Source organism: Chiloscyllium punctatum, chromosome 32 (assembly GCF_047496795.1).
Source record: "Chiloscyllium punctatum isolate Juve2018m chromosome 32, sChiPun1.3, whole genome shotgun sequence".
NCBI lineage: Eukaryota > Metazoa > Chordata > Chondrichthyes > Orectolobiformes > Hemiscylliidae > Chiloscyllium > Chiloscyllium punctatum.
Window position 1 is genome coordinate 31,424,257 of NC_092770.1, and position 20,907 is coordinate 31,445,163.

Sequence of the window (20,907 nt, forward strand, 5' to 3'; positions counted from 1 at the left end):
TGGCCATGTTAAATTACCCAGTGTTAGGTGCATTAGTCAGAGGGAAATGGGTTACTCTTCGGAGGGTCGGTGTGGACTTGTTAGGCTGAAGGGCCTGTTTCCACACTGTAGGGAATCTAATCAAAAAATCTGCAAAATAAGATGTTGGTATCGGGAAAGATGACGTTGACACAATGCTGATTACCATAAAAATTCATCAGGGCCTTGAGGTAATTAAATCTGCCACTTTTACCCAGGGTGGACCTATTCCAGACCCACAGCAATGCGGTTGACTCTTGAGTGGCGTTTGCAGTGGCCCAGAGTGATACTCAGTTGTGTTGAATCTGCCGCGTGAAGTCAAAAGTGAAGGATCCATCATAACCTTCTCAATGACAAAGATAATCAATACCAGCCTTCCCAGTGACATCTACATTCTTACAATGAATTAGAAAGTAATCGTATCCCTTACTGGATCAGTTGTGTCAGTGTGTCCATCTTAGTTTCTGGGCTCCATGCGATCGAATCTACCCGAATTCCTCGATTAAATGTCTGAAGTGTCTTGAATTCCATACCTCTTATTTCCGCATCTTCTTCCTAAAAGATATTACAATGGAATACCCATAATATTCACAAATAAATTCAGCCCTGAGTTAATAGCGTCCTAGCCTCTGAATCAAAAGGTGCTGGGTTCAGATGTTACCCCTTAACCGAGTGGTTGCTGGGCCATTTCAGAGGGCAGCTAAGAGTCAGAGTCAATCACATTGCTGTGGGCCTGGAGTCACATGTCAACGCCACATTTCCTTCCCTAAGGGACATTCGTGAACCAGATATTTACATGGTCACCTATGCTAAGGTTAGTTTGTAAGCCAGGATTTATTAACTGAATTTAATTTCCCCCAGTGCTCTGATGGGATTTGAACCTGTGTCCCAGAGCATGTGCCTCAGCCTCTGGATTACAAGTCCAGCAATAACATTGAAACATTCAGCCCATTGAGCCTACTCCACCGCTCAATGAGATTAAGGCAGATCATATGGTCAAAAAGACCCTTCAGCCCATTGTGTCCGTGCCAGTCATCAAATATCCATCTATTCCAATTCCATTTTCCAACACTTGACCTTGTATGCTACAGTGTTTCAAGGGCTCATCTAAGTACTTTTTAAAAATACCTTGAGGGTTCCCAACTTCACCAACATTTTAGGTAGTGAGTTCAAGATACCCATCTCCCCTGTGGGCCAAAGGTTGGAGGTGTCGTCGATAGTATAGAGAGAGGGCTACTGCAGGCTGCAGCGCGACATAGACAGGAAGCAGAGCTGGGCTGAGAAATGGCAGATGGAGTTCAACCTGGATAAATGCGAAGTGATGCACTTTGGAAGGTCAAACTTGAATGCTGAATATAGGATTAAAGATAGGATTCTTGGCAGTGTGGAGGAACAGAGGGATCCGGGTGTGCAAGTACATAGATTCCTCAAAGTTGCCACCCAAGTAGATAGGGTTGTTAAGAAAGCATATGGTATTTTGGCTTTCATTAACAGGGGGATCGAGTTTAAGAGCCACGAGGTTTTGCTATAGCTCAACAAGTCCCTGGTGAGATCACACTTGGAATATTGTGTCCAGTTCTGGTCGCCCTACTATAGGAAAGATACATAGGCTTTGGAGAGGGTGCAAAGAAGGTTTACCAGGATGCTGCCTGGACTGGAGGGCTTGCCTTATGAAGAAAGGTTGAATAATCTCAGACTTTTCTCTCTGGAGAGAAGGAGGAAGAGGGGAGACCTGATTGAGGTGTACAAAATAATGAGAGGAATAGATAGAGTCAATAGCCAGAGACTTTTCCCCAGGGCAGGATTGACTGGTACAAGAAGTCATAGTTTGAAGATATTAGGAGGAAGGTATAAAGGAGACATCAGAGGTAGGTTCTTTACGCAGAGAGTTGTGAATGCATGGAATGCGTTGCCAGCTGTGGTGGTGGAAGCAGAGTCATTAGGGACATTTAAGCGACTGCTGGACATGCACATGGAGAGCAGTGAGTTGAGGGGTGTGTAGGTTAAGTTACAATATTTTACATTAGGATTAAGTCTCGGCACAACTTTCTATGTTCTAAAATTATTTCCTCAAATCTCATCTAAAGCTCCCGCTTCCTACCTTAAAACTATGAGCCCTGGTTATTGACTCCTACACTAGAAGGAAATGTTTCCCTGTATCAACCCTGTCCTTGCCCCTCTTAACTTTCTGCAATTCAATCAGGTCCCCCCTCAGCCTCTCTGCTCGGAGGAAAACAATATCAGCCTATCCAGCCTCTCTTCATAACTGAATCATTTCAGCCCAGACACATCTTCTCTGGACCCTCTCTAGTTCAATCATATCCTTTCTATAACGTGGCACCAGAACTGCACACAGTACTCCCTCTGTGGCCTAAGTGATGTTACATTCAGCTCCATCATAAACTCCCTGCTGTTGTATTCAATGTCTTGACTAACAAAGCAAGCATGTGGTTGACTCTTAACTGCCCTCTGACATGGCCTAGTAAGCCACTCAGTTTGAGGGAGGATTAATAAAATTCAGCAAATCCTGGAAACCAAAAAAAAGATTCATTGCCTGTAAAGTGCCTAGGGAGCACTGCATCCACACCTTTTTTTGGATCAGCTCAATTGATCTGCATGCAACATCACTGAACTTAGTTGAAGATAAAAACCCCAAAAAACTGTAGATGCTGGAAATCAGAAACTGCTGGAAAAAATTTTCAACAGATCTGACAGCATGTACGGGGAAAGACAATAAAGATAATTCATTCATTCAACATTTCGCCTCCACTGACTCTTCATCAGAACTGATGTAAGCTCGGCAAGTATATGCAATATGCTGAAGATGGAGTGGGGGAATGGCGAAATAAACGATGATTGGAGAGGGAACCCAGAGAGAGAGAAAACATAGTCGGACAGACAAACGAATGAGTATAGGTCAGCCTGGGAGAATCAATAGCTGAATAAGAAAAAAAATCAGCTCAGAAATCCTGAGAGAGTGGAGTGCTTCTTCAAGGTGAGCATACCTGCAAGAAATGTCATGATTTGGTGATGCCGCTGTTGGACTGGGGTGTACAAAGTTAAAAATCACACGACATCAGGTTATAGTCCAACAGGTTTAATTGGAAGCACTAGCTTTCACCTGATATCACCTGATGAAGGAGCGTCGCTCCGAAAGCTAGTGCTTCCAATTAAACCTGTTGGACTTTAACCTGATGTCGTGTGATTTTTAACTTTGCAAGAAATGTAGCAATGAGTCAGTTAGTTGAAGAAACCCTTCTTGTTGGGGGTGAAGCTTTGTTTTTTGTGTGCTTGGATGGGGCTGTTCCTACTCACTTGTCTTCCTTATCCCTTCCTCACCACCTCCCCCTCCCCAGAACAATCACACGCTCCCTGGAAGGACCTGCCCGGGCCGCCCACCTGGAAGCGGCAGCTGCCCACCACGATGTAGTTGTCGCCTCCGTAAGCGATCAGGCTGCCGGCGCCGCCGTCCTCGAAAGGGTTAAGCTCCACCACGTGCACCGTCTCCTCGGTGGGCACCGTGTGCGTGGCGCCCCGCGACCCAGCCTCGTTAACCATCATCTCTCCCAAATCGGGTCGCGGATCCCGGGGGAATGGGACGGAATCCCCGATGGAACTCTCAGACTCGATGGAACGTTGAGACACAGCCGCGCGCCGCTGATTGGCTGCCACCGCTTCGCTTCCGGGAGGAAAGTGCAACATTGTAGCGGCGGCGCTCTGATTGGTTACAGCGGGTCCGGCCCGGGACTTTTAAATTGTCCTGGAGCTCGCTGTGGGGGGAATAAGGCTGGCTGGGATCTTTCTTTACCTTTAAGCCGAGAAATAGGGGGAGGGGGAAAAAGGGGAGAGAGAAGAGAAAAGATTTACTCGCAAAACAAGGTGTACTGTTCGTGCTGACTTCTTTAGGCAGGGCTTTTGGTGAATAACCTACCTGTCTGCCTAGATTGGGAGTAACTGTACACAAGTGACAGTTGGTAAGTTCAAGAACTAAGGAGTTGCCCGCTTTCGACTGTCAGCCTCAAAAACTCAGAACAACACGTTTGACTTGGATAAACGTGGCAAATGGCAAAACACCCATGTTCTCCTCCTTCCGTATAGTCTTTAAACTATAGTGAATGAAGTATTTTTAAACGCTATTCAGCTTGACTGTTTATTGTTTCGCGGGAAAGGTTGTGTGTTTCAGTTCTGGGTGGGTAATTTATTTTAAAAACTGTTACTATCCTTTAGTTTATTGGTCGCCATCAAATTTTGAAACGTACCCCTGAACCTTTGGGAACTCCTCAAGTTTGAGACCGCCCGACGTTTCCCCCCTCTACGAGGCTGGGGGACACCTGGCCTCTTATATACATCTTTCTCTGGGAAAGAGTTTCCTATTCAGAAACGTATCCACGTTGGTGAACGGTTAATGGGATTGTACTTTTATTTGTATACTGTAGGATAACACTGTTCCATTGACGATGATCATTGTTCCAAGAGAAGTTGGAATGTGGCTTCAAGTGGAACGACAGGGATTAGATGCCTGATGACTGGCTGGAAGGCATGTTTCCATGCTGTTAAAAATCTACGATTTGCAGGCACTGGTGTTCCCGTGAATTGTTGCCCCTGGCCTTCCAGGTGGTCGAGGTCATGGTTTGGACAATATTGTGGGAGGGTCTTGTTGACCTGCTGCTGTGTGCCTTATAAATAGTACATACTGATTTTGTAGGTTTATAATGGCATGTAATCCCAATTACTTTTTAAAAAGTTATTAAATCTACTTTTGCCACACTTTTTTGTGTTGGCAATTCATTAAGTAAATTAAAAAAACTTACAGGCTTGATAAAATGGCTTATCATAATGGTATAGGGGGAAATGGTTAGATTTTGTTTTTAAGTCCCAAAGGCCAGAGAAGCTATGTCCTTACTGGGCCTGGCATATACATTACTCCAGTTCCAGATGACCTGCTGTGCCTTCATGTCCCCAAGGAATGGGCAGCATAACGGTGCTTCTACTCTTTCCTTTTTATCTTGACTTTTCCCACTTCTATCCAAACTCCTTGCCAAGTCTGATGCCAGTTTCTCCCTTCAGTATTCTCAGCTTTAAATGTATTCTCACTATGCAGTGTAAGGCAACAAGGCATTGGAGCAGAATGAGGCCATTTGGTCCATCCGGTCTATTTTGCCATTTGATCACAGCTGGTATGTTTCTCAGCCCCATTATAGAGTCAGAGATGTACAGCACGGAAACAGACCCTTCGGCCCAACCCATCCATGCCGAATAGATATCTCAACCCAATCTAGTCCCACCTGGCTTATCCTTCCAAACTCTTCCTATTTGTATACCCATCCAGATGCATTTTTAATGTTGCAATTGTACTAGCTTCCACCACTTCCTCTGGCAGCCCATGTCACACATGCACCAACTTTGCCCCTTGGGTCTCTTTTATTTTTCCTCCTCACCCTAAACCTATGCCCTCTAGTTCTCAACTCCCCCATCCCAGAGGAAAGACCTTGTCTATTTACTGTATCCATGCCCCTCATGATTTTATAAATCTCTTATAAGGTCACCCCTCAGCCTCCAACTCTCCAGGGAAAACAGCCCCAGCCTGTTCAGCCTCTCCCTTTAGCTCAAATCTTCCAACCCTGCCAACATCCTTCTAAATCTTTTCTGAACCCTTTCAAGTTTCACAATTTCCTTCCAATAGTAAGGAGACCAGAATTGCATGTGGTATTCCAACAGTGGCCTAACCAATGTCCTGTACAGTTGCAATATGATCTCCCAATTCCTGTACTCAATACTCTGACCAATAAACGAAAGCATACCAAACGCCTTCACTATCCTATCTACCTGTGACTCTACTTTCAAGGAGCTAGAACCTTTCAGCAACAGTCCCTAGGACCTTATCATTAAATGTATAAGTCCTGCTAAGATTTGATTTCCCATAATGCAACACTTTGCATTTATCTAAATTAAACTCCATCTGCCACACCTCACCCCATTGGTTCATCTGACCAAGATGCCATTGCAATCTGAGGTAACCTTCTTTGCTGTCCACTAAACCTCCAATTTTGGTGTTATCTGCAAATTTATTAACTATTCCTCTTAAGCTCACTTCCAACTCATTAATATAAATGACAAAAAATATTGGACCCAGCACTGATCCTTGTGGCACTCCACTGGTCACAGGCCTCCAGTCTGAAAAACAACCCTCTGTCTTCTACCTTTTGAGCCCGTTCTGTATCCAAATGGCTAGTTGCTCTTGTAATTCATGAGATCTAACCAGTCTCCCAGGGGAACATTGTCGAATGTCTTACTGAAGTCCATATAGATCACGTCTACTGCTTTGCCTTCATCCATCCTCTTCGTTACTTCAAAAAACTCAATCAAGTGTGTGAGACGTGATTTCCCATGCATCAAGCCATGTTCACTATCCCTCTCCTACCTTCTCCCCATAAACCCTTGGTCCCCTTACTAGTCAAGAACCTGTCTTAAAGACACTGAATGCCTTGGCCTCTGCAGCAATGAGTTCCACAGCTTCACCATTCTCTGGCTGAAAAAACACGTCCTCATCTAGTTCCTAAAGTGTCATTCCTTTGCTCTGAGACTGTGCCCTCCGATCCTGATGTCTCGTATAAGCGGAAACATCTTCTCCATTCCATTCAGGCACCTCTGTATGGTGCAAATTTCAATCTGGTTCCCGTGCAGTATCCTGGAATTAATTTCCTAAAGTTGCTTTGGGAGCACCATTATGATATACTGCTGTGGTTCATGGAGAGTCACCAAGAGTGGAAAATAAATTCTGACCTTGGCCGAGAAATATAAAATTCCAAGCTTTATCGCCATTTCCACATCTCTTCTGGCTCCTCCACTCTCAACTGCTCCAGTGCTGAAGAATCTCCTGAAAGTGTGGGTGGAGAGTTTATCTTACTCTTTCCGTTGCTGATGAGAATTATTGCTGAGGATTGATACAACAGGTCCTCCACTCGTGGTGGATTAATTTAACGTGTTCCCCTTGCTGTTGAGTAGTTGCTTAAGTTGCCTGTGCACCTTCTGGATCTGGAACCTGCACAAAGTGTCAGTCCAGTCACCAGTTGGCAATGGGGATGTGCAAGGCCTGACTTATATACATGTTCTTTTAACCTCGCCCTCCTGGTGGATTGAGGTCACAGATCCATCTTAGTCTGCCAGAATTTGCATTCCTGGAACAGTAGAGATTAAAACTAGACCAGGTCCCTAAAGCAGGTCCCTGAACTGATGCCATAGATTAGGATGAAATTGGGGTCTGCGTTACACCAGGATGACGACCTGTGACAGTTTAGAACAGTTTCCTGTAAAATCTTGCATGTTGTATAAAATAACAATGATACTACCTGACGGTACTGAATTAATTGTAGTTGTGGAGATCTACAACAAAGCCCCTCAGCTGCTCATGGTCAAAAGCAGCCACCTAACAATTCAAATCCCATTTTCCAACTCTTGGCCCATAGCCTTGTATAACTTGGTATCACAAGTACATATTTAAGTATCTCTTAAATGTTATGAAGGTTTCTGCCTCTACCATCCTTACAGGCAGTGGGTTATTTCCTCTGATCCAGGGTTAGAAATGTCACGTTATGTAATATGATGCCTTCCAAGCAGGGTAGAAGCAAAATCCTTGCAGGAAAGTAGGTTCTTTATGCCAAACCTGCCTCAGTTCTTTCATCAAGTTCAATAATATCCCACCCCTTTTTGTTTTGTTTACCTTATCATCCAGTCAGTGTTGGTTTTGAGAAACTGTACACCGAGAAGGATGTAAAAGTTCTAAATTGATCTAAAACTCATTGAGCATGCTAGGTGGCAGTGATTTACTGAAACTCTGTTCATGGATTGTAGCAATCAGAGTATTTGTCATTGGTCTCAAATTCACATTGAACTTCCTAGTGCATTTCAGAGGGCACTTAAGAGTCAATTGCGTTGCTTTTGGTCTGAAGTCACACAGATCAGACTGAGGAAGGACGACAGATTTCCTTCCCTAAGGACATTAGTGAACCAGATGGGAGTCTGGCAATCTGATAGTCAATAAGATTAACCTTTTTGATCCCTGATTTATTTAGTTAATTGAATTGAATGGTTTTCTTTGGCTCTGTTGGAACCTGAGCCCACATCTTTGGATCATGATGGTGATCTCTTGGTTTCTAGCTTGATGTCATATGCACCACAGATTTAACAGAAAAGTTCAAAAGAAATGTATGCACTGCCAATTGTCCTTTCTGTTGAAGACTAAGTGGATTGTTCTTTCAAAACAGCCAGGCAATGTATGATATGCCAAATAGACTACAGCACATGGGGAAGGAAACTATATAATATTTCTCATTCTTCCATACGATCAAAGTTTTGTTAGAATTAACTTCTGGTAAGTGTCACATTTGCTTTGCGTAACTCTTTTCCCAGTTTGTATTTTGTTGATTTTATTATAAAACAGGGTTTGACACCATGGGAAACTTGCCAATAACGTACAGTATTACAAGGCTGGAATTTAGCTTCAAATTTCTGCAAGTGTCATGTTTAATTCCTATTACAGTTTTAAGCATAGCTTCAGATTGATTGCGACCAATGCCACTGGAGATTAGCTAGCTATATGTAATGTGAAAATTTCTGTTTTTCATTCATGCTGATGAAAAGGAGAATTGAACTGATCCTGTCTCCATCTGTTAACACTTACTTATTATCTTACTTTAACTGCCTTAAAAATGCTATATAAATGCAAGCTGTTTCCTCTTGCAAATGTCTAATGGCAAATTTTCCTGTTAAATGCAGTTTCTGGCTTTTTAATTGGTTGGTTAATGTTTCTACAATCCCATTCTAGAAAATAATTGTTTTGTGCATAAAAACCAAATATTTAAATAAAATACTCCAACATACCCCTGTGATATGCCTGTCACAACATTAATTCTTCAACTCGATAACTAATGATGACCACAAAATCATTAGTCATGAAACACATCTGCTTCATTAATCATCTTCAGGGAAAGAAATCTCCAATCCCAACCCAATCTGGCCTACATGTGACTCCAGGCCAACAGCAATACGCTTGATGCCTCTCTGCCTTTAGGCAACTGGGGATAACCAATAAATGCTGGCCTAGTTAGTGATCCCCACATCTCGAGTAAATTAAAAATGAACTCCGAACATCTTAAACGGTGTCTTGAGTTTCTAGATGTTTGCATAATTTATCCTGGTGTTTGTTCACTGTCACACAGAGACATGGATTCTCTTCAGCAGCAAGTATTACAGTTGATAAGGAAATTCCGGAAAGGATGGTGCCAGTTACTGGAGCGTGAGAGAATGATCATTTGTGGTGCCGATAATATGCTGGTGGTTCTGCAGCTTGCTTTAGCTGAAATAAACAAAGAGGTGAGTTGAAATCATTAATAGAATAGAACTACAATAGAGGAAGCCATTTAATCCTCCTGCCAATAAAGTCTTGGCTGACTGGATGCACAATCCATCTATCCATCTTGTCTTGAACAGGCTGGGGCTGTTTTCCCTGGAGTGTCAGAGGCTGAGGGGTGATCTTATAGAAGTTTGCAAAATTATGAAGGGCTTGCATAGGGTAAATAGGCAAAGTCTTTTTCCTGGGGTTGGGGAGTTCAGAACTGGAGGGCATAGGTTTAGGGTGAGAGGGGAAAGATATAAGAGACCTAAGGGGCAACTTTTTCACACAGACGGTAGTACAGGTATGGAATGAGCTGCCAGAGGAAGCGGTGGAGGCTGGTGTAATTGCAACATTTAAAAGGCATCTGGATGGGTATATGAATAGGAAGGGTTTGGAGGGATATTGGCTGGGTGCTGGCAGGTGGGACTAGATTGGGTTGGGATATCTGGTCGGCATGGATGGGTTGGACTGAATGGTCTGTTTCCGTGCTGTACGTCTCTATGTAGCCTTTTGAAACCATGGCTTGGAAAAGCATTTCCCTCTCCAATTTGGGAGTATCAATTGAGCTCGTGCATGTTGCATTTGCTAACAGAATTCCACATTTCTACCACCCCGTGTGCAAAGATATATCTCCTATTTGGTGGTAATGTTACTAGATGGATTAGCCAAAGTCCACATAGATCCCTGAAAGTTGCCACCCAGGTTGATAGGGTTGTTAAGAAGGCATATGGTCTGTTAACTTTTATTGGTAGAGTGATTGAATTTCAGAACCATGAGGTCATGCTGCAGCTGTACAAAACTCTGGTGCAGCCGCATTTAGTGTATTGTGTACAGTTCTGGTCACCGCATTTTGGAAGAATGTGGAAGCATTGGAAAGATGCAGAGGACATTTACCAGGATGTTGCCTGGTATGGAGGGAAGGTTTTATGAGGACAGACTGAGGGGCTTGAGGCTGTTTTGGTTATAGAGAAGAAGATTGAGAGGTGACTTCATTGAGACAGAAGATGAGCAGAGGGTTAGATAGGGTGGACAGTGAGAGCCATTTTCCTCGGATGGTGATGGCTAGCACGAGGGGACATAGCTTTAAATTGAGGGGTGATCAATATAGGACAGATGTCAGAGGTAGTTTCTTTATTCAGAGTAGTAAGTACGTGGAATGCCTTGCCTGCAGAAGTAGTAAACTCGCCAACTTTAAGGGTATTTAAATGGTCATTGGGTAAGCATATGGATGAAAATGGAATGTGTGGGTTAGATGGGCTTCAGATTGTTACACTGACCTGTGGAACCATCGAGGGCCAAAGGGCCTGTACTGCAGTGTAATATTCTAGGCCTTCAAACAGAATAGCATGCTGAGGCTATGGATTCAAATCCCTCTAGGGTCGCTGGTGAAATTTAAAGTGAACCCTATTCCTGGCAGTCTGGATAGAGTAAAAGAAACAAGAACGAGAGGGCATACGTTCAAAGGGTTGTGAGAAAAACTTTTTCATACAGCAGAATAGTTAGGGTCTGGAATGTGCTGCCTGGAAATGTGGCGGAGTCAGGTTCAATTGAATCATTCAAGAGGACTTTGGTGTTTTGGATCCAAACTGTGTGCTAGGATTTCGAGACCGTGCTGATTTCCTGCCCTCTATGATTGATTGATAGATAAGAGAGTTGTTGCAAACATAATGGGTGAAATGGTCTCTCTATGCATCATAATAGTTCTGTGATTGAGAATCTCAATACTATTCTGAATAGCTCAACCTGATTTTAAAGCTAAGTCTGAGACTCTACAAACCAAGGACTAAGAAACAATCTCCGGCTATCTAATCAACTCCTTTTTTAAAGTTACAAAATATCAATCAAATCTCCCTTCTATATCCCATTAATAATCATTTGAGATTGACATTGATTGAGGAAGTAGTGTCAGTACACGGGCAATTCACAACGAAATAATTTATGTCCAGTATAGTGAATATGTTGAATGACTTGTTGAGAAAGGCACACGGTATGAGGCAATTTAAGGCATTGGTTCAATATTTGACTGTTTGGGCAATTAGGGGCAAGTGGGGTGTGGGGTTAAAGGATTTTATAGACCAGGTGAAACCCAAACCCAAATTAAAAGATACTATTGACACCAAGTGTTGCGTTTTGGAAAATACCACTGAATCTACTCCCATTAGATTCTGGATGATAACAGAATTCAAAAGAAGGGCATCAAGACCTCTATGAACTGTAGAAGTGGTCAGGATGGTGCCAGGGCTGGGAGCCTCCAAAAATGTGGGCTTTCAAGGGAGAAAAGGAAGGCATTATGTGGTTCTGGAGGCAGATGTAGTGAGTAGGGCAATTTTGATAGCTCTTTTTTTTAAAGAGTTGGCACTGGCATGAAGGCAAAATGGTCACTTGCAGAACTGTATTCGAGAATAAATATGTTAATGACATGATGATCTACGCAATGGTGTAACATAGTACGTGATTGATGTTCAATCAAGACACTGGAGAGCAAAAAGTAATATATGTATGTTTTTCTGGTTAGCAAACAGTGGCTAGTGATGTGCCTCAGATCAGTGTTGGGACTGCAATTGTTTACAATTTACTAAGATGGCAGGTGGGACTAGATTGGGTTGGGATATCTGGTCGGTATGGATGGGTTGGACCGAAGGGTCTGTTTCCATCCTGTACATTTCTATGACTCTATGACATGGAGGTGAGGACCACATGTAGTGTGCCAAAGTTTGCAGATGACACTAGGAAGAGTTGTAGAGCAAAGTGTGCAGAGGACACTGAGTCTGTACAGGGATATAGATAGGTTATGTGAATGGACATGGGTCTGGGGTAGATGGACTATAATATTGGTAAATATGAGGTCATTTGTTTTGGTTGGAATGACAGCAAAATGGGCTATTGTTTAAACAATGAAAATTTGCAACATGCTGCTGTGCAGAGGGACCTGGGTATTCTTGTGCATGAATCACAAAAGGTTTGCAGGTGCATCAAGTGATTAAGAAGGCAAATGGAATATTGTCCTTCATTGCGAGAGAGATGGAGAAGTTTAAAACCAGGGAAGTTATACCACAGCTGTATAGGGTGCTGGTGAGGCCACACTTGGAGTACTGTATACAGTTTTAGTCTCCCAACTTGAGAAGGCAACATAATGACACTAGAGCGAGTGCCGAGGAGGTCCACTAGGTTGAAAGGGTTGACTTATGAGGAGAGACTGAGTATACTGGAACTATGCTCACTGGAATTTAGTAAAAAGAGAGGGGGAAATCTTATAAAATTATGAAGGGAATGGATGAGGAAGAAGCAGGGAAGTGGTTTCCACTGGGTGAAACTAGAACTAGGGGCATAGCCTGAAAATAAGGGGGACCCAATTTTGGACTGAGTTGAGGAGGAACTTCTTCACCCAAAGAGTTGTGAATCTGTGGAATTCTCTGCCCAGTGAAGCAGTTGAGGCTACCTTGTTGACTATTTTTAAGACAAAGATAGATGGGTGGCACGGTGGCACAGTGGTTAGCCTCACAGCGCCGGAGACCCGGGTTCAATTCCCGCCTCAGGCGACTGACTGTGTGGAGTTTGCACGTTCTCCCCGTGTCTGCGTGGGTTTCCTCCGGGTGCTCCGGTTTCCTCCCACAGTCCAAAGATGTGTAGGTCAGGTGAATTGGCCATGCTAAATTGCCCGTAGTGTTAGGTAATATAGATGTAGGGGGTATGGGTGGGTTACGCTTCGGCGGGGCGGTGTGGACTTGTTGGGCCGAAGGGCCTGTTTCCACACTGTACGTAATCTAATCTAATCTAATCTAATCTAATGTTTGAGCAGAAAATAAATTTAAGCATTGTGGTGAGCAGATGAGTAAGTGAAACTGAATCCATGAAAAGATCAACCATGATCTTATTGAATAGCAGAGCAGGCTCGAAGGATCAGATGGCCTATTCCTGCTCCTAGTTCTTGCGTTCTTATCAGCGGATGGGGAGCTGTGGTAGTGATCAATATTCTTTACAATATCTGTGAACAGATGAGTTTATTGGCACTGAGACAAGAATTGCCTTTATGTAAGACAGTGACTTCTACAGTGACCCCCAGAAAGCTCCAAACTCTAACTCCAAAGCCTCATGATGGGCAGTATCTAGAAGGTTAAAGCAACCTGGAGTTGTATCCATGCAGGTCGCTCAAATTCTGTGTCAACTCAGTATTCAATTCTGTTTTAATATTTAAATTGTTAAATAACCTCTTATTCCCTTTCAAACCTGAAAAGTAAACTTCCCTTTTATCTTTTTGTAATTCAGACATTTTGAAAACAGGAGTCAGGACCGCTGATCAGGTTTCACTGGTCTAAACTGACTACTGTTTGTGGGGTTGTTTATCAGAGTCCTCTTTAAAGAAAGATTTGCATTTGTATAGTGCATTTCAGAATGTCTCAACAGTTTACAGTATGGAATTCCCTGCCCAGTGAAGTAGTTGATGCTACTTTAGTAAATGTCTTTAAAGCCAAGATAGGTTTTCTTTTTGAACAATGAAAGAATTTAAGGGTTCTGATGAGGGCAGGAGCTGAGGCCATGATTGTATTGAATTGTGGAGCAGGCTTGAAGGACCAGATGGCCTACTCCTGCTCCTAGTTCTCATGTACAGTCAATTAAGTACTGCTTGTGCCATCAATATTTTAATGACATGATACAACTAATTTAGATGCAGCAAGATTCCATGAACCGCAATGTGCTTTGTCATTGGTTGAGAGGCAGTTATTGCTCGGAACACCCTCTCTTTCAGGTAATGTTGTGGTTGTTAGACTTCTGTCCTAGGTGGTAGGTAGAGTCACCATTCAACACCTCATTCAAAAGGTGGCTCATTTGGTAGTGCAGCATCAATATGGATTATGTACTTAAGTCATTGTAGGGGATCTTGAGACTTCAGCCTTCTGACTCAGCAAGGACAGGACCCAATAAGCCATTGCTGACAGCTGTGAACAGGTAAACTAGGCTAGCATGCAATTTCCTGAAGAAGGGCTTATGCCCGAAATGTTGATTCTCCTCCTTTGATGCTGCCTGACCTGCGCTCTTCCAGCAACATATTGTTAAGCTCTGATCCCCAGCATCTGCAGTCCTCACTTTCTCCTAGCAGCAATTCCCAATTTAACATTGAAAGATTCCCACAAATTGGATCGTGCTCCAGTTATCTGGGATTAAACAACATTTGTTTGTTGATCCTCCTCCTCCTCTTCAATTTATTAACTTTCTTTGAATCATTTTCCTCTTGTTTTTAACATCATGCTTATAATTTCTGTTTATGCCTTGTTTTCCACTGACTCCTTAGTCCTATGGGGAATTCAGCGTTACCTTGAGTGAACTGCTCCTGTCTTGGAAACACTTACTTCGGGAGAAACTGGAGTTGCTGAGTGAGCTTGATGTGGCACCAGATGGGTACAAGAAAGTCCGAGAAACATATGAGGCTTTTCTGAGCAAAAATAACTCTGTGGACCTGATTGATGTCTACAAGATTTGTGCCAACTTAAAACCTGAAAGTGATCCTGCAGCAATATTGTCAAAGGTAAGCTGAGAGACTTAGAGAAAGGAATGAGGTAAACAAGCTAATTGGGTGAGTTTGGAAGGAGATGTGTGTGGAACATAAGTAGCTGCTGTGGAAGTTTTTGATCCCAATGGACTGTTTCTGTGTAAAATAGTTTTTTTTTGTTGAAGTATGAACATTGATCAGGACATCGCAAACCTTCATGGTCTTGTTCAATATAGTAACCACTGATGCTCACTAACAGCAGTATGTTATCTACAAGATGCACTGAAGTAATTCAGCAAGGCTCCTCAAGACAGCATGACCACTCCCATCTCAAAGGGCAAGGGCAGCAGATACATGGGAACACCACCCCGTGAAAGTTCCCCCTCGAAGTACTCACCATCCTGACTTGGAAATATACCACAGTTCCTTCACTGTCACTGGGTTAAATTCCTGGAATTCACTCCCTAAGTGCATTTTACCTTACCTACAGCATTTGCTCTACAGTGGTTCAAGAATGCAGCAATGCCCTGTCACAACAAGTGAAATTAACAAAATATATTTTTAAAAAGTGACAGGATCTTTTACATCCATTGAAGGGGGCAGTTGGGATCTCAGTTTAATGTCTCATTCTAAATATGGCAGATTTCTTGGTTAAGATTCACAATCTCCATAAACCCAATTAAAACAGCCCATTGTAATGTTACTGTTTGTCAGTACTTTAGCAGTAAAACACTTAGGAATGTCCTAGGTGTCTCAAGGGGCTATGCAAACATCCAGATGAACAGGTTAACTGGACTAGCATGCAATTCCCAAATTAACATTAAACCTCAATGCACCCGAATTTTCCTTGGTGTTGCCAAAGCCAGCATTTCTGGCCATTTCAAAATGCCCTTGAGCTGAGTGGCTTGTGAGATCACCCGACAGCGGGTAGTAGTCAGCTATCCTGCTGTGAATCTGGAATCACATGCAGACCTGGCAAGTGTTGATGACAATAATCCTATTTTTTTTCACTATTCCTGAGACTAGACCATATTCCAGATTGATGAATTGAATCCTTTTGAATTCTACTGCTCCTGTGATGAGATTTGAACCTGTGAGCAAGAGCCTGGACCTCTGGATTACTAGGCTAATAGTTTTCGCTATGCCATTGCCTCCCCTGACTGACAAGAATTGAACCGCAGCTATTTTGCTGAAACGTTTGAAGTTGATCACTTTTCCACTATTTCCCTGGAAAGTGTTGAATGGTTGTTAATTTTGGATCATTTAATAAAACAATTGAAAGGTGAAATGAAAATAGCTGGGCTGTGTGGAAAAAAGCAGCAGAGAGGGATTAATTATCTTTATTTCTGATTTTTTGCTAACTTTTTTAATGGGTAAGTAATTCATTGCAATTGTTTTCAGATGGAGCTGTTGAATTTCCTGTTGGGTACTGCAAAGCCATCGGAGAATTCCCTTTCTCCAGTTCCCACTTCTCCAGCCAATGAGAGTCATCAGACCATTGCTAAGGTGACAGTAACATTATTTGAGAAACAAACCTTTTTTTTCTTAGACTTTATTTCAGCTTAATGGTCATCTTGCAACTGAGAACATTTTTCATGGTTGACAAAAAATACAAGAGAAATGAGTGGGGGATTCAGGTCAAAGGGAGGATGAGGTGGGAATCCGTTGTTAGATAAAGTTGAGAATATTCTAGGGACAAAATGTTAGTGATGAATAGTAACCAAATGAAAGTTGATGACTTGCCAGTGTGTCCTTGACTCAGCTGACTTTCCTGAGTTAGAAACTCCTAACCAAGGCTAACACTTGGATATTGCACTGATGACAAGACAAGACAAGATGAGAACATGCCCCTATCCACATCAATGGAGCAAATGTTAATAGCATCAAGTTCCTTGGAGTAACGATACCCAACAGCCTGTCTTGGACTTCCCTTGTAGATGCAATAGTCAAGAGGGCACAACAACATCGCTTTCTCAGGTAGCTCATAAAACCCTCACCAACTTTTACAGATGCACCATTGAAAGCGAACTGTCCGGCTGCGTAACAGCCCAGTGCAGCAACTGATCTGCCCAGGATCATGAGAAACTGCAGCATGTGGTGTGCACAGCCCACACCATCAGAGAAGCTAACGTCCCCTCCACTTACATGTCTTGTTGCTGTGGAAAGGCTGTCAATATCATCAAAGACTCATCCCATCCTGGTAATACTCTCCTACAATCTCTGCCATCAAGCAGAAGATATAGATCATAGCATGATACAGCACACAACAGGCACTCTGTTTTGCTGACCTGTGAACTATTCTCACCTCATCCCCCTACACTATCCCAAAATCATCTATGTGCTTATCTAAGGATTGTTTAAATCTCCCTAATGTGGCTGAGTTGACTACATTAGCAGGTAGGGCATTCCACGCCCTTGCCACTCTGTGTAAAGAACCTGCCTCTGTCATCTGTCTTAAATCTATCACCCCTCAATTTGTAGTTATGCCCCCTCGTACAAGCTGACGTCATCATCCTAGGAAAAAGATTTTCACCTTCTACTCTATCTAATCCTCTGATCATCTTGAATGTCTCTATCAAATCCCCACTTAGCTGCCGCCTTTCCAATGAGAACAGACCCAAGTCTCTCAGCCTTTCCTCATAAGACCTTCCCTCCAGACCAGGCAACATTCTGGTAAATCTCTTCTGCACCTTTTCAAAAGCTTCCACATCCTTCCTGAAATATGGGGACCAGAACTGTACACAATATTCCAAGTGTGGCTGCACCAGCATTTTGTGTGGTTGCAGCATGATATTGCGGCTCTGGAACTCCATCCCTCTACGAATGAAACCTAACACTCTGTGTACCTTCTTAACAGAAACTTGAACACCTCACCAGGTTCAAAAAACAGCTTCTTCCGCCATTACTTCCTGATTGATGGACTCTCTAACTTCAAATAATGATATTTCTTGCCATAGCAGTGCAACCTATATGCCTTAATCAGTTCAAGCTTTTTCATCTTGTGATCTGTATGTCCTTGCTTGCTATGATCTGCATGTACTGTTCGCGAACAGTTTGTCACTGCACTCGAATACACATGATGTCACAATTCACTTCTCAGGTGAGGCATCAAATGGGTATTGTCGACTCCTTTGGCAGCTTTTGATAGTCCCAACGTATTAGAGTCATAGAGATGTACAGCACGGAAACAGACCCTTCGGTCCAACTCGTCCATGCCGACCAGATATCCTAACCTAATCTAGTCCCACCTGCCAGCACCCGGCCCATATCCCTCCAAACCCTTCCTATTAGTATGCCCTTCTGGATGCCTTTTAAATCTTGCAATTGTACCAGCCTCCTCCACTTCCTCTGGTAGCTCATTCCATACACATACACCACCTCACCACCACCCCGCCACATGAAAAAGTTGCCCCTTAGGTCTCTTTTATCTTTCCCCTCTCGCCCTAAACCTATGCCCTCTAGTTCTGGACTCCTCCATCCCAGGGAAAAGATTTTGTCTATTTATCCTATCCATGCCCCTCTTGATTTTATAAACCTCTATAAGGTCACCCCTCAGCCTCTGCTCCAGGGAAAACAGCCCCAGCCTATTCACCTCTCCCTATAGCTCAAATCCTCCAACCCTGGCAACATCGTTAAATTTTTTTCTGAACTCTTTCAAGTTTCACAACATCCTTCCGATAGGAAGGAGACCAGAATTGCATTCAATATTCCAATAGTGACCTAACTAATGTCCTGAACAACTGCAACATGACCTTCCAACTCCTGTACTCCATACTCTGACCAATAAAGGAAAGCATACCAAATGCCACCTTCACTATCCTATCTTCCTGTAACTCCACTTTCAAGGAGCTATGAACCTGCACTCCAAGGACTTTGTTTAGCAGCAGTCCCGAGGACCTTACCACTGAGACCCAGATTACACAAGAGTTTCAACCTTTTTGAATACAGATCTTTTCATCCTCTAACCATGTTTCTTAAAGTTCTAAATAACATTCCTTAGCTTTACAATTTATTGCACAGTATAATTCTGGCAGCTATTTATTCTGAAGACAGTCTGTTTTCTGATTGTGCAACTGTTGTTAATTTTTTTTTTTGTTAACATTGCTGTGATCCAAACTGCAGTTGGCACCGGTTTTGAGGAAGCTCCTTTGTGACTATTTTCACTTACTGGTGAACTCGAAGAGTGACCTTGCTCTGGCATGTATCTTCAACGTTCCTGAGCGAGGGTTTGGAAAAACTGCCTTCACTGATCTGAGACATGCAGCACGCAACAAGCAAACATCATGTTACCTGGTAAACGAACAATGCTTTCAATCGTACTTAAGTTGATATCATCTTTGATCAAGATTTGGAGATGCCGGTGTTGGACTGGGGTGTGCAAAGTTTAAAAATCACACAACACCAGGTTATAGTCCAACAGGTTTAATTGGAAGCACTAGCTTCTGGAGTGATGCTCCTTCATCAGGTGGTAGTGGAGGGCTCAATCCTAACACACAGAATTTATAGCAAACATTTACAGTGCGTAACTGAAATTGTACATTGAAAAATTGATTCTGTTAAGCCTTTCATCTGTTAGAATACAGTGATAGTTTCACTTCTTTCATGTGTAAATCACAAAACCTTCTTTTTAAAAAGTTGCATTCTTGGGTTAGCTATTAACAATGGTGATAGCTAGACAATATGTTGAAGGTGTTGGCCCCCTGTGTTCTGTCTATGCCATGATATTTAGATTGATTCTAATCTAAAAAGTGAGATAACTGATATCTACATGAATGCATGCAGTTTTTGAGCCAAGTACAATGTAACCCTGCAAGTTCAAATTCACCCCACAAAATGTGTGTGAGATATGGTGGTCACCTGTAATGTGACATGAACCCAAGGTCCCGGTTGAGGCCCTCCCTACGGGTACCGAACTTAGCTATCAGCCTCTGCTTGGCTACTTTTCTCTGCTGCCTGTCCCAAAGTTCACCTTGGAGGATGGTCACCTGAAAGTCCGAGGCTGAATGTCCTGGACCACTGAAGTGTTCCCCAATAGGGAGGGAACCCTCCTGTCTGTTGATTGTGCGGTGCCCATTCATCTGTTGGGGAAACCGAGCAAAGACTACGACAATGTACCATGCCTCCGGGTATCCTTGCCTGCAGCATATAAGGTAGACAATGTTGGCTGAATCACATGAGTACCTGCCATGTACAAGATGGGAGGTGTCCCCACGCATAATGGTGGTATCTATGTCCACACTCTGACACGGCTTGCAGTGCCTACTGTGACAGGGTTGTATGGAGTTGTCCTGAGCTGGGCAGCTTGCTACGAATAACGATCTGTTTGAGGTTTGGCGGTTGTTTAAAGGCAAGTAGTGGAGGTGTGGGGAAGGTGTTGGTGAGGTGCTCATCCTCATTGATAATGTGCTGCAGGTCACGAAGAACATGGCGCAATCTTTCAGCTCCTGGGAAATACTGAACAACAAGGGGTACCCTGTCGGTTGCAGCACGTGTCTGTCTCCTGATGGAGCGTCACTCCGAAAGCTAGTGTGCTTCCAATTAAACCTGTTGGACTATGACCTGGTGTTGTGATTTTTATCTTTGATCAACACCTCCCAATCCTATGTCGCCTGTAACATAGTCAAACTCCGCCCTCACTGAAGTGTAATCTGCCCAAAAACAATAGGATCATTAGAGAATTTTACAGCACTCAGGCGGCCGTGTAGGAAAGGTGGTCAAAAGTTTGTTTTGAGGAGGTAGCTTTTAGAGTTATCACAAGCTTTAGTGAGGATTAGCCACGAAGTGGCTGAAGGTAGTCTCCATGCAGAATATGCAAGAGGCTAGACTTAGTGGAGTGTAGGGGCATTGAAAACTCTGGATTAAGCTGGAAGGTTCGTTTTCAGACGTTTAATCACCATACTAGGTAACATCAATGGCCCTCCGGTGAAGTGCTGGTATTATGGCCCACTTTCTATTTAGGTTTAGGTTTCCTTGGATAGGTGATGTCATTTCCTGTGTTGATGAATGT

The 20,907-nt window shown here is 43.1% G+C and overlaps 2 protein-coding genes across 2 annotated transcripts in view; one reads left to right on the top strand and one right to left on the bottom strand.

Annotated features, from left to right (window-relative positions):
* The window catches only part of nup37 (nucleoporin 37), a 38,892-nt gene extending 35,157 nt beyond the window's left edge, over nucleotides 1–3,735 (bottom strand). The window contains exons 1-2 of the mRNA XM_072552017.1: nucleotides 3,418–3,735; nucleotides 449–573 (exon numbers count right to left, since the gene is read on the bottom strand). Of these exons, the coding sequence (XP_072408118.1) occupies nucleotides 449–573; nucleotides 3,418–3,720 (428 nt within the window). The 5' untranslated portion in view covers nucleotides 3,721–3,735. The remainder of the gene's footprint in view (nucleotides 1–448; nucleotides 574–3,417) is intronic.
* Nucleotides 3,653–20,907, top strand: part of parpbp (PARP1 binding protein) — a 51,240-nt gene continuing 33,985 nt past the window's right edge. Inside the window, exons 1-5 of the mRNA XM_072552016.1 lie at nucleotides 3,653–3,992; nucleotides 9,237–9,390; nucleotides 14,703–14,936; nucleotides 16,302–16,406; nucleotides 19,023–19,193. Coding sequence (XP_072408117.1) covers nucleotides 9,241–9,390; nucleotides 14,703–14,936; nucleotides 16,302–16,406; nucleotides 19,023–19,193 — 660 coding nt within the window. The 5' untranslated portion in view covers nucleotides 3,653–3,992; nucleotides 9,237–9,240. The remainder of the gene's footprint in view (nucleotides 3,993–9,236; nucleotides 9,391–14,702; nucleotides 14,937–16,301; nucleotides 16,407–19,022; nucleotides 19,194–20,907) is intronic.